Source organism: Sinocyclocheilus grahami, unplaced genomic scaffold, assembly GCF_001515645.1.
Source record: "Sinocyclocheilus grahami isolate Dianchi unplaced genomic scaffold, SAMN03320097.WGS_v1.1 scaffold159.1, whole genome shotgun sequence".
In the NCBI taxonomy this organism is placed as follows: domain Eukaryota; kingdom Metazoa; phylum Chordata; class Actinopteri; order Cypriniformes; family Cyprinidae; genus Sinocyclocheilus; species Sinocyclocheilus grahami.
In genome coordinates this window covers 327295-340752 of record NW_015505338.1, presented here as the reverse complement: position 1 = coordinate 340752, position 13458 = coordinate 327295, and the positions used below count along the sequence as shown (strand labels likewise).

The window sequence follows — 13458 nt, the reverse complement described above, 5'->3', positions numbered from 1 at the left end:
TAAACAAATACCGGTACATCAAGATGGATCTCGCTTTGGCAGTTGTGCTTTTCATGTGCGCTGAAACAAAGAAGAGGCGCCGGCGGAAGAGGGCAATATGGACCCGCTCATGGCTCAGGAAAAGAGGACAACTTGGGATGCCAGTTTTGCACAGGGAGCTTGGCAGCTGCAGTTCCTCCGCTATCTCCTTCCATGCTATGTCCTTTTTGGTGCGGTCATGATAGCAGCTAGAGGACACATCGTACAAACATGCCCTCTGCTGCCACAACTCAACAAGAATTTGTTCTTTATGGGTATCCCACATACCAGTATACCTTCTACTTTTTTTGCCTCCATGGCATTGAAATTTTAGCGCCACTTGTCGTGTGGATCAATATGTAATTTCATGTTGCAATTTCATTAGCTGCTGAGTAGACGCAGGTCGTTGCAGCAAATACACTGTGCGTTGATCATGCTGAATTTCTGACAACTGTCAGAAAACTATCGTAGGCTATCTTTGGTCGCAAGACCGGGAAAACACCCGTCTTTGAACCTCTCTCACTGTACGACATATAGGACCACCGATTAGGAGCCACGATCACAGAAATCGCCACGATTGCTTCACGATGGCAATCTTTCTTCTGGGACAGCCAAAAATCGTGCAGTGTATCCCGGGCTTTAGGCATCTCAGTAGGTTTTGGAACCAAGCTGTTGAAAAAAAATATATATGTTGATACAATATCTGACGTACATCGGCATATGCTTTAATAAAACTTGTGAGTGGTTTGCTTTTAATTACTGCTACTGCAGAAAAGAAGCTTCTTTGATATACAAACATTTGTACTATAGAAGGTTATGTATTGTGAAGCAAATCAATAGATAGTTTTGCTTTTCACAAAATAAAACAACAAGTCTACTTGTCTGCTCTTTGACAGCTCTTACTCTTTGTTGTGAGCATTGCATAGAAACATCTCTTTTTCTTCACAGAGATCTGTATATCAAAAGACAGCAAAGACAGCCACAAGGAAAAAATTAATACAGCATAAACATCCTAGCCATGAGCAAACAGACAAAATGGAAGCCATGATAACACCAAAACATGAGCGTTAAAAGGAAATTAAAATGGGATTTACTGCGGCAAGTTGCTACAAGTTGCAATATCCACTTTTATTGTCACTACTCAGATTTATATATTTCATTCTACGTTTGTTCGTACTTTCTCAATTACTCCTTGTTTGCTCAGCAAAGCTTGAATTTGAAATGAACTGAATAAATTGGGGAGGCAGTAATAAGATGGTGTAGGCTGTGTTTATATGAGGAACAGCTTGAAAAAAGAAATGAAAAAATGGTTTTTATTTCCTTTCCGTTTGCATATCTTGTCTCCTCTTTGCAATTTCCCTGCTTTTTCTTCTAGAAAAACAGAAATTCAGAAAACCACATGGATACATATGAAACTTCAATGCTTAAGAGGTAAAATGGACATCCTGTTTAAAAGGATGGACGTAATCTGTTCTGCACAGGAAAAAAAGATGAGAGATGGATATAGACGGTCCTAAAAGGAGAAAGCAATTTTAGCTTGTCATGCTAATGGTGTAGTGTATTCACAATGAGTGAAGTGCACATTCAGAAGGACTTTTGAGTACTCAAACCTACAACCATGACATATATTAGAGGGTAATCACAAAATCTGTCCATTACGAACGACAATCTACAAAGCAACTGAAGTGAAATGTTTTTAAAATGTAGGATGAACACTGTTCCACTTGACAGCTGTAGTCAAAAACTTCTTAAATGGGCATGTTGACTTAGACGCAACACTTCAAGGTTACAAAATTACGGTCTTCAAAGACGTTTGGAACATGTGGTGCAGTTTAGCGCTGGCAGCATCGGCACGGATGTTTCTCTCAGAAAAGTAACAGCATGCAATCACAAATGTCAATATTCGGCAAATACCAAACCCAAAATCAGCAGCTTTAGATGTCACTGAATGGGTCAAGAAAAATATGAAGAGCATAGATGTGCTCGCCACTGAAATGAAGAAATCAGTAACCAACAACCAGTCTGCAAATCAGACTGATACCTCCAATTGCAGCAAAATTTTGCAGATATTTCGTTGGCAATAATGATCTATTGTCCAAATTTAGGTGAAATTTAGTGGTCAACAATGATCCATTGTCCAAATTTTGACAAAGTGTTATGGGCAAGAATGGTCCCTTGTAATTTTTTCCATTAGTCCATTAGTCCATTCTCCAAACTTTGACAACATTTTTCAAAAATGGTCCACTGTCCAAATTTTGATGATGACATTTTGTGAGAAACAATGGTACATTGTCCAAATTTTGGTGAAATTTTGTGGATAACAATGGTCCAGTGTCCAAATGTTGACAAAAATATGGGCAAAAATAGTCAAATGTACAAAGTTTTACAATAATTTATAGGCAAAAAGGGTCCTTTGTCCACATTTTGGTAAAGTTTCATGGGTAATAATAGTCTATTGTCCAATTTTAGGTGGAATTTTGTTGGCAACAATGGTACATTTTCCAAATTTTGACAAAATGTAATGGGCAAAAATGTTCCGTTTTACAGAATTTTGTAGGCAAAAATGGTCCATCGTCTAAATGTTGGTAAAATTCCATGGGCAAAAAAAAAAAGGTCCACTGTCCAAACTTTGACAATTTTGTGGGCAAAAAAAGCACAGACGAATGTAGTTAGGACATGATGCAGACTGGACTTGAACCTGAAAACCCCATATGTGCAGCAAAGCTCAATGTGTCAGAACATCATGCATTAAAAATGAAAGGACAATTCTGTCATCATTTACCCACCCTCATGTTGTTCCAAACCTGTAAGAGATTATTTCTTCTGTTGAACACAAAGAAGATATTTTGAAGAATGCTGGACATTTTGAAACAGTTGCTGGTAGCCATTAACTTCCATAGTAAGTATCTATCTATCTATCTATCTATCTATCTATCTATCTATCTATCATACAGGTTTGGAACAAGATGAGGGTGATTAAATAATGACAACATTTTCATTTTTGGGTGAACTATCCCTTTAACCACTCTGCTCAAACACATTAGGATCATTTGAAAACATTTAAGATGTATGAATTTCATTCTGTTAGACAGCAGTATGTTTTAATAAATGTTCCACTAACTTGTGACAGCTACAAAGTGTAATTAGGTCTGAATTTTTAACAATACAGCCATTATTCTTTTCATTTTAAACCTAAAAAATTACTTTTGAGAAATGTTTTGCTTGAAAAGGGCTATATTTCTTTAAAATATATTATGGGGGTTTGATATTTTGTTATATAAAGTGAAGACATTCATGCATTTTTAAGCGCGCCTTACGTGTCCAAATACTTTATGAGGCCACTGTATGTCTTCAGGCTTGCTTGTATCTGATCTGCTTTTCCAGCTTGCTGAAACATCAATTGACTTATGCGTCTGATCAACCTCCAGATGGATCTATTTGAAATTCATACACACTCTAAACATACCTCTCCCTGCGTCATTCTGAACTCTCTGTGGTCTGGCATCAGACGACAGATGCAGATGTAAAGTTCCCCTTCTAAAGACTTGTAGAAGAGCTGCCCTGCCTATATAAATGGATGTTTTTGTCGGTATCCCTGTAACTTTCTTTCTCTCACCGTCTCATTGCCCCATCAATCTCTGTGGTAGTATCCACGTCGTTGTGAGTTTTGTTTGATTAGAATCAGTCTGACATTATACAACGGATGACTGTAACACCCACAGTGGAGTTTAGTGTCTGACAGCACTGCAACTGTGCAAATGTGGGTTTGGACAACTTAATTGCATGGAAATTCGTAACTGTTTTACATTTGCCAAATTGGTGGCTAATTCATATGAACTCATAAGATGTCATTCGTGTTTTCATAAAATCTGATTATACCTTGATGGTTAGGTTTAGAGGGTAGACCTTACTTTTTTCTAAAAAAAAGTCCATTATACAAATTCTCATGAAATAGCCACTTGTGCTTTTTCAAGGTTGGTGTGGAACAAAATTTGTAACTATATCTTCTCATAGAGTTTATTGTTGGTTCGTTGTTTCTAACCAATTGGACATTTTCATGTTTTTTTTTTGTTGTTTGTTTGTTTGTTTGTTTTGGCATAACTTATCAGTGTAGCGACTGTCTAAAGGTGTAGTCATATTAGCAAAAAATTTGTAAAATTTTATTGGCAAAAATGTCATAGTGTTAGACCAAGTAAAATATATACAAAATATGCATTTTATTGTATTTTTATAGATATGTCTTTTTAAGCAATGTTTTGATGTGAGTGTGTAGACAAAAACAAAAATTGTGTTGCTTGTTGAAATTCCCAAAACTGTTTTTTTGCATTACTGGACAGAAATAGCAGAATACCTGAAAGCCAGGAGATGGAAGACAAACAGGATTGGCACATGTTGCAGACTGGACTCGAACCTGAAAATCCCACATGTGCACCAAAGCTCAATGTGTCAGATCATCATGGATTAACCACTGCACATTGGAAGCAGCTGAAAACACATAAAAAATGTATGAATGTCTTCCTATAATATATGTTCCACTAACTTTTATACAACTAGAGAGTGTACTTAAAGGGAATGTCCACCCAAAAATGAAATATCAACAGTGAATAAGTTAATTTAGATGTTATCGTTTTTAGGTTAACATTAATTTTGCAGTCGTATTAGCAAAACGTCGACAAAACTTAAAAACTGATAAAGCGATTTGTGAAGTCACTCAAAAAAAATCTGTTTTCTTCCAGCTAATAGGGGACATTCTCTAACTTTGTCTAACATTCCTTCAAGGTTTTCTCAAAGTTATGAACAAGTGTTCTTCTAGTAACATTAATAGAACACTCATTCAAAGTTATCTGATCTTTAGTAACAATCAAAACGTCAGCACAAAAACATAATTTATACATCGTTTATGGAACGTTTTCTGCAGCATTTTTTAAAAGTTACTACTTACAAATATTAGATGGTTTTGAGGAATTCAACACTAACATTCCCATAATGTTTGCACATAATAAAACGAAAAATTCCACTTAATGTTATCTTTAACATACACAAAACCAACTTAACACACAACGAAGAAAAACAAATACTTTAAGTACAAGTTAAAAAATAGCAAAATGTTCTTTAATGTTCTCGCTGACAAAATTTCACCAAGCAATGAAAACACAACTATGGAGTGGCAATTGGTGGCAATGTTTCTGCGATCTACTTAAGCTTATGATGTTTTTTGGGAAATGCAACCCAGATTAGTAAATCATGCAGACAATGTACTTAAAACAAGGTAACAAATGAGTAAATCATGTTCACTATTTACTTAAAACGAGGTGACAAATTAGTCGTGGAAACGAACTGTTAATTTGTGGACACAAATATTTTCCCATAAGTCACGTCTGGGGCTCCATACGCAACATTAAAAGGACATAATTTATTTGAAATAGAAATATTTTGTAACATAACATGTCTTTGCTGTCACTTTTGAATTTAAAGTGTCCTTGCTGAATAAAATCCTTTATTTCTTCAAAAATGCACAGGCCTCAAAACTTGTGAATGGTATTCTACAAATAAAAAAATAATAATTCATGACAGTTGTAAAATATAATACTTTTTACCTTGAAAAAAATCAATTTAAACCTTTTTAATCATTTAATTGGAAGCCATTTAATTTTAAAATTTCTTTGATAAAAAAGTGTATTAAAACCACATAAAACCTACATGAATAAAGCCATTTTTTGTAGAAACTTTTTGCATTTTAATAGCGCAGTCCAGCAGGGCTACACAAGCGACTTTTAATCAACATCTGTGGAAAGTCTTTAGCTCAGCAAGATACAAAGGTATCTCCTCTTGGCGTAATACTTTCTGAACATCTTTCTCATTTTCTTCCTTTTTTGATAGTCACTGCTTTGAGGACACAATGAAATGGCTGTATAACGCCGTGTGCTCGACCGCCCTCAGTCTAATTACAAAAATGATAATGATAACGTCGGTCTACTTCACAGTTTACAACCACATTTCCTTTTTCTTCTACTCTTTCATGTGCTGATGCTTTCGAAAATGACTACCCTCTAGATATTTCACAGTGGGCATCAGGTACAAAGGTGCGGTTCTCCCACACAAACGGACACACGGTGGATTCAAGATGTCATTTGCAGTGAACGTCTCTTTCGTACCTGAAAATCAAAGGTGCTGCCGATCAGGAGGCCAATTAGAGCTGTCCGATGATTGGTGCACAACATCTGAGGGAACCGCAGAAAAGTGTATCCCCCCTCTCTGTCTACAAAATGCATCATATTAGCATTGATTTGGGGTCAGGAGATAAATGACATACTGCGTTCCAACATCTAGTAAACTGCTCAGCCTGAACTCAGTAGAAAATTTACCTATTTTATGAGGTGGTGATTTAGTATGAGATCGTACACCAAGAATCATACAAAACATATGATTTTTAGGTCCACCTCTAGACCCAACTGTAAATTAAAACAAAGTTAAAGGGATAGTTCACCCAAAAAAATCCATTGATCCAAACGTGTATGAGTTTGTTTCTTCTGCTGAACACAAAATATGGCCCTTGGATGGCCTGAGAGTGAGTACATTTTTAGCTAATTTTCTTTTTTTTTTTTTTTTAACTATTCCTTTAAACTTTTTGTATATAATGTTGTTGTACATTTAAAAAAAACAGCAATTTATACAACTTTACTTCATTTAAGATAAAAAACAGTTGATAGTTGGTAGTTCTCTCCTCTAGTCTCGATATATTTGCTTGGCACACACCTTCAGGTCAATAGGCCTATTTACATTTCTTGCTTGATTGCCTCACACTGATTCTTAGAGAGACCCATGGAGCTGCATAAGCACTCTGTCAATGTTATCCCCACCTTGCATTCTTCATTTTCAGACTGCTAAATCTGTATTTGTATATTTGTAGTCCTCTATTGATAAATTTATATTTATATTACAGAGTTGCTTTCGCCATTCATTATAATGTTGGACTTGGATACTCCTGCAGGGAACAAAGTTAACTCCGAATATAAATTGTAGTATATACATCTCTGTTACAAATCAGTCTGGTTTGTTTTCTTGGCCATATATCACATACAGTACATTGATTAATTTAAGGTGAGACACTAGACGAAAAACCATTGCTTTTTCATGCACTGGTCAATTTTGAGATTTTAGGCTGTTTTTGTTTCAATAACATCAGACTAGTGGAAAGAAAACACAAAATACACATTTAAGTGTAATTTTATTAAACTTTATCTATTTGCGTCTGTAGATTTGCAATTAAAATACATATCTTTAGGCTATTGACTTGACTGCAGAAATTCCCACTTCAGCAGCACCTACATGCACCAAACGTAATAGTTTTATTCCTATATTCTGAATTCTATCTTTTTTGTTTTTCCCTAAAAGGTTTTATTCATATATCATTCGACTGGTTTATATTAAATTTTCCTTCTAAAACATGGTAAAACTCTTGGACATATTTTAAATAATCTATGCCGTGAACTTTACATATTTCACATACTTTTGAAAATCCAGCATTTAGTTGATGCTGATAAGCGCTCATCATCACTGTTGTAAACACGATGGCGTTCTTCTTCCATGAGGGAGTTTGGCAGAAAGAACGCGACACAAATATCTCCCGGAAATCCTTTATATTTCAACCAATTCAATGACGCCTTCGAAACTCCTGAAGTGTTTCTAAATTTGTGTGCGATATGCATCAGATGTTCAGCCAACGGCCTGTGTGCATCACATCTTAAGCCCTAAACACACTGTTCGATTGTCGGCTGTCCCAGACGAAATATTGGCATTGTGAAACAATCGTGGCGATTTCTGTGATCGTGGCTCCTAATCGGTGGTCCATGTCGTACAGTGAGAGAGGTTCAAATATGGCCATTGTCATGGTCTTGTGACCAACGATAGCCTATACGATACAACATGATCATCGCTCAGTGTGTTTGCTGCTACGATCCACGTTTACTGACCAACCGATAAAAATGCGACATGGCGCTAAAACATAAAACTACTTAGCTCAAGCTCTTATCCCTTCCTTTTTCAGCACACATAAAAAATACAACTGCCAAAGTATGATTTATCCTGCTCTTTTTGTTTACCACTAGTGCATGCTGGTGACTTTTTATTCTACTAACGTGCGTCGTATCGTACGAGTCAGTCGTACAGTCTACACACGTCGTAGCCAAGTTTATTAGTGTGAAATGCAGTGATCTTATAGGATTGCTAAAATCGTGCAGTGTGTTATGGGCTTGAGGCTGAGAATATGGTGACTGTAACTGTCCTGTTAAATCCTCCCCGTGTTTGCACATCACCGCCACGAGGACAGAGAGGGTATCGTGCCATTGTTTCTGCGGCACAGCAAGCACTTCCCATAGCCGTTCCTCCTGCGGTGCGTGTGAAACCCAAGAGCTGCAATCACGCTTGATTGAATCAGCTTTCGATAAGCAACATGCAGCGCGAGTGTAAAAGATGCGCTCCAATGTTATTTGATTCTTTAATAGATCAGCAAATCCCGTTATGCCACTTCTCCCGCTCATGTGGGAATTGCCATTCGCGACTGAACCCGTGAGTGATTTGATATTTGGAGACATTGAGACAGTTATCTGTGAATATCTGCTCCGATCATGCCAGGCTCACATAAAAATCAATCAGAGTTTCGGAGAGCTTCATCCATCAAACGCAGCATGATCAGACTTCTCATTAGCAGCATTATTGAACCATATTGCAATCCAAGTTTGTCAAATGTCAGCAACGTTTGAATAACGCACTATCAACGCCGCTTTGATCTACGATGTCAATAACACCGTATGATCTGCCATTGTTGAAAAAACCCCCAGAAAAGTTGGTTTCCCATGGCCAGTTATGAATTACATATTGGACTTGAACACTAAACAGAGTTTTTGTGAAACCTTGTGAACTGGAAGAGCCCATTGAATTAAAGATGAGTTTGTTTCTTCATGGGAACAGATTTGGAGAAATGTAGCATCACTTGCTCACCCATGGATCCTCTGCAGTGAATGGGTACCGTCAGAACATCACAATAATCCATATGTAATCCACACCACTCCAGTCCATCAATTAACATATTGTGAAGCAAAAAGCTGCATGTTTGAACAAACAAATCCATCATTAAAGCATTTTTAACTTTCATTCATTTAACTTAATTTCCAGCTAAAAGTCCATAATCCATAATAACGCTTCTTCCTGAGAAAAAGTCCATCCTCTGTTGTCATCTCACATTAAAATTCAACAACATGATTGGTTAGAACTGTTTTATCTTGTAATCAGTGTTTGATCTGTGCAGATTTCTCTCCTGATCCAGACAATATTACTTTTTCACTGGAGAAACCAATATTATGGATAGACCATTCATATTTTAGCTAGAAGCAAATATTTAAAGTTAAAATAATGGATTTGTTTTGTACAAACATGCAACTTTTCACTTCACAAGATGTTAACTGATGGACTGGAGTGGTTTGGAATACTTGTGGATTATTGTGATGTTTTTTATCAGCTGTTTGGAGTCTCATTCTGACGGAACCCATTCACTGCAGTGGATTCATCGGTGAGCAAGTGATGTAATGCTACATTTCTCTAAATTTGATGAAGAAACAAACTCATCTACATTCTGAATTGTCTGAGAGTGAGTAACGTTTTAGCTAATTTCCATATTTGGGCGAACTATTCCTTTAAGATTTTAAGTAAACTACAAGTGCACGTCTTTTCACAAGACTTGGTTGTTTAAATTGTCCAATTTGGACACATTTACACCATGTTTTTGGTTGCTAATAAACTTGCTGCAGAGCTTTTTTGGTTAAATTGGATGATGGCTGAATATAAGTCCAGTTTTAGCCACATATACCATGTGCTAACTTTTTTTTAGTTTAGTGGTTTCTCCACCACTGGGTTTTAACTAATGTGAGTTTTATAGAGACCATCAAAACAAGCCGGAGATGCATCAGAAGCCTGTGAGGCATGATGGAGACCCACAGAATCTCTTAACAGCCTTTTATGATGGAGTCATTGATCATCATGAAAAATGAGGGGAAAAAAGAGTGAGATTTCTAATTTTTTTCATGATGGATCAAGAGGTTATGGAGGCCGAGCAGACAGACGAAAATATGACTAAACTATTTGAAAATACCTCTGCGTATTTGCGAAGATTTATGGTTGTGTGCCGGTCGTAAATTCGAGGGGACAGTCAATCTGTGAACAAACAAATACGCTTTGGCTGAAGTGGCAGTTCGGAGTCCATTAACCCCATGGTACTGACATGTTTACAGTCAGGCATAACAAATCTTCGCCACAGAGAGAACATTTAGTATTAGAGATGTACGTTTCATCTTTATAAACGTTGGATGTACAGTTGCATTAATAATGAAGAAGGATCCTTGTCTGAATCTGTTGTTCCTATTAAAGTGTATTGATCTATGGAGGCCATGTTCTGCATTCTGGATTTCAATTTAAAACAAAGTCTTTCCTATGGTTTTAGGGAATGCACTGCATCCAGACACTGGAAAATCATTGATGGCGTGTCATTGAGAATAATAGGTAAATTTATCAGGTGCAATATCAGATAAAACCATTCTACAAGTATAAGTTAGGAGGGTAATTTCTACAATGGGTCTTAATACACTCTTTATTGGCATCTAAAGTTTCATGAAGGACCTTTAACATCTCTGGAATCTTTCCACTGCACAAAAGGTTCTTTATAGTGGAAATGGGTTCCTTAGATTATTAAAATGTTCTTAACACTTAGAAAAAATTATATTTTAAGAGCTGTTCACTGAGAGGTTTTTGGGGAACCAAAAATTAATCTTCTACGCTTTTAAAAGTAAAGGTTCCAAAAGAGGGTTTTCAAAATGATGCCACTGAAGAACATTTTTTGGTTCTACAAAGAAACTTTCAGTGATCAGTTCTTAAAATAACCCCCCCCCCCCTTTCATAAGTTCTCATGTAATTCATATTTTATTGTTTGACAAGCTACAATAGAGGTTTTCTGTTTTACCTGTTGCAAGTAAACCAATAGGGAGTCAATATCACCCCTGTCCTGTGATGCAGAAAGGAAGGCGAAGACAGGAGTTGCAGTTCAAACTCACTTCGTTTAATGAATAAACTTAAAACACGGGCAGAATGGTGAGGGAAGACACAGCATAAAATAACTGTGACCAGACAACCAAAGAATGAACAAACTGGGGCTTAAATAAATAGACAAACGAGGGTAATTAATGGGACACACCTGAACCAAATGACTAATCAAAACGAGAGGGAGAAACACACAACAAGACAGGAACACAAGTCTGACATTACCTCCCATTCCCGGAAGGCGTGTCCTCGCACCACTTAACTTCCGGGGGGGGTGGTGCTCTGGAGGCCTCTAGGGACAGGCTTGTAAAGGACGGGACCCATGGCGGAACAGGGAGTCCAGGAGGCCATGGCGGAGCAGGCATTCAAGGAGGCCATGGCGGAGCAGGCAGTTCAGGAAACCATGGCAGAACAGGTAGTTCAGGGGGCCATGGCAGGACGGCCTTTATGGCCTTGGCCTCAGCACTAGACTCCGGATCTGAGGACCTCCCTGGGCCAGACGTGGGAACAACAGCCCTCTCTGGGTTGGACATGGGAACAGGAGCATTCCCCGGGCTTGGCTCGGGATCTGAGGCCCTCCCTGGGCCAGACGTGGGAACAGGAGCCCTCTCTGGGCTATACTCAAGATCTGAGGACCTCCCTGAGCCAGACGTGGGAACAACAGCCCTCTCTAGGCTGGACGTGGGAACAGGAGCCCTCCCAGGGCTTGATGTGGGAACAGGAGACAAAGGATGGCTGGACGGGACCAGCGGAGACAAAGGAGAAGAAGGAGGGCTGGACGGGACCAGCGGAGATGAAGGAGAATCTGGAGACAAAGGAGGGCTGGATGGGACCAGTGGAGACAAAGAAGACGAAGGAGACGAAGGAGGGCTGGACGGGACCAGCAGAGATGAAGGAGCCTCAGGAGGCGAAGGAGAGCTGGACGGGACCAGCGGAGGCGAAGGAGACAAAGGAGGGTTGGATGGGACCAGCGGAGGTGAAGGAGACAAAGGAGGGTTGGATGGGACCAGCGGAGGTGAAGGAGACGAAGGAGGGTTGGATGCCTTGTTGAGCTCTGTGACGTGAGTGGGCTCTCTGTTGAGCTCTGTGACGTGAGTGGGCTCTCTGTTGAGCTCTGGAGAGCATATTGGAGTTAATTCTGGTGAGCATTCTGGAGAGCCCTCTCGACTCGGGTCAGGGACTAGAGCCATCTCACGACTCTGGTCAGGGGCTAGAGCCATCTCACGACTCTGGTCAGGGGCTAGAGCCAACAGTCTTTTCCTCCTCATTCTCCTTTTTTGGGCTGAGGTGAAGGAGATAGTTGCTGTCATCATAGGGGTTGGGAGAGAATCGGCTGGTGGGCTTAACAGTGGGGTGGCCGGTGGGATTGGATGCCCACCTACGGGTTCGGGGAAGCGTGGGTGGAATGGAGGGAGCGGGCTCTTTGGAACGGTATGTGGAGGGTGCTGGTAGATGGTGAGCTGAAGCGCCAACTTGCTTCCGAATGGGAACAGGATGACTATCCTCCACATCAACAAGGAACTCGGAGCCATTTAAATCGAGGACATAATTAATAAAGTCAGCTACGGGTCTATAACAATCGTCTGGAGACAGAAATCAAAACAAATTATCATCATCGAGTACCATTCAGAAGCAGGCATTAACCATTTGATCGCCCCAGCTCACCAGATGTACAACACTCAGGAACTCCTCCACATATCGCTCCAAAGGCCGTCCATCCTGCTGGATGTTCCAGATTAATTCCTCAGCCCAGATCATACTTTGGTGATGCAGGAAGGAAGGCGAAGACAGGAGGTGCAGTTCAAACTCACTTCGTTTAATGAACAAACTTAGAACATGGGCAGAATGGTGAGGGAAAACACAGCATAACATAACGGTGACCGGACAACCAAAGACTGAACAGACTGGGGCTTAAATACATAGACAACTGAGGGTAATTAACGGGACACACCTGAACCAAATGACTTATCAAAACGAGAGGGAGAAACATGGGTCACAGAAAGCACATGGGGAGAAAAAACAACAAAACAGGAACACAACCCCAACAAAAAAATCCAAATAAAATTGGTAACACTGACATGGATTATTGGGGTTTTTATTCATTTATTTGTATTTATTTATTTATTTTGTACTTGAATATAATACTTCTATTACAAGTGCTTTACTATAACCTAGATTTAAAAAAATATATAGAGAGAGAATTTGAATTTATTTTTTTTGGTAATCAACATTATACCACAAACGCTGAGTTTAACTTTCTTGATTTCTGAGTGTAAATATTTATTTAAGTGAATATTTATTTAATTAATTTTTTACATATAATATTCCAGTTTTTTTTACGTACGCATCCCA

General features: G+C 38.8%; 1 protein-coding gene across 1 annotated transcript; it reads right to left on the bottom strand.

The window, feature by feature from the left end:
- Positions 1-4344: 4344 nt before the first annotated feature.
- On the bottom strand, positions 4345-12326 carry LOC107592837 (lysine-rich arabinogalactan protein 19-like). The gene is made up of 2 exons (XM_016282405.1): positions 11728-12326; positions 4345-4429 (listed from the first exon to the last, which is right to left on the bottom strand). The coding sequence occupies exons 1-2, from the start codon at positions 12324-12326 to the stop codon at positions 4345-4347; spliced, it is 684 nt and encodes a 227-aa protein (XP_016137891.1).
- Between the last annotated feature and the right edge of the window lie 1132 nt (positions 12327-13458).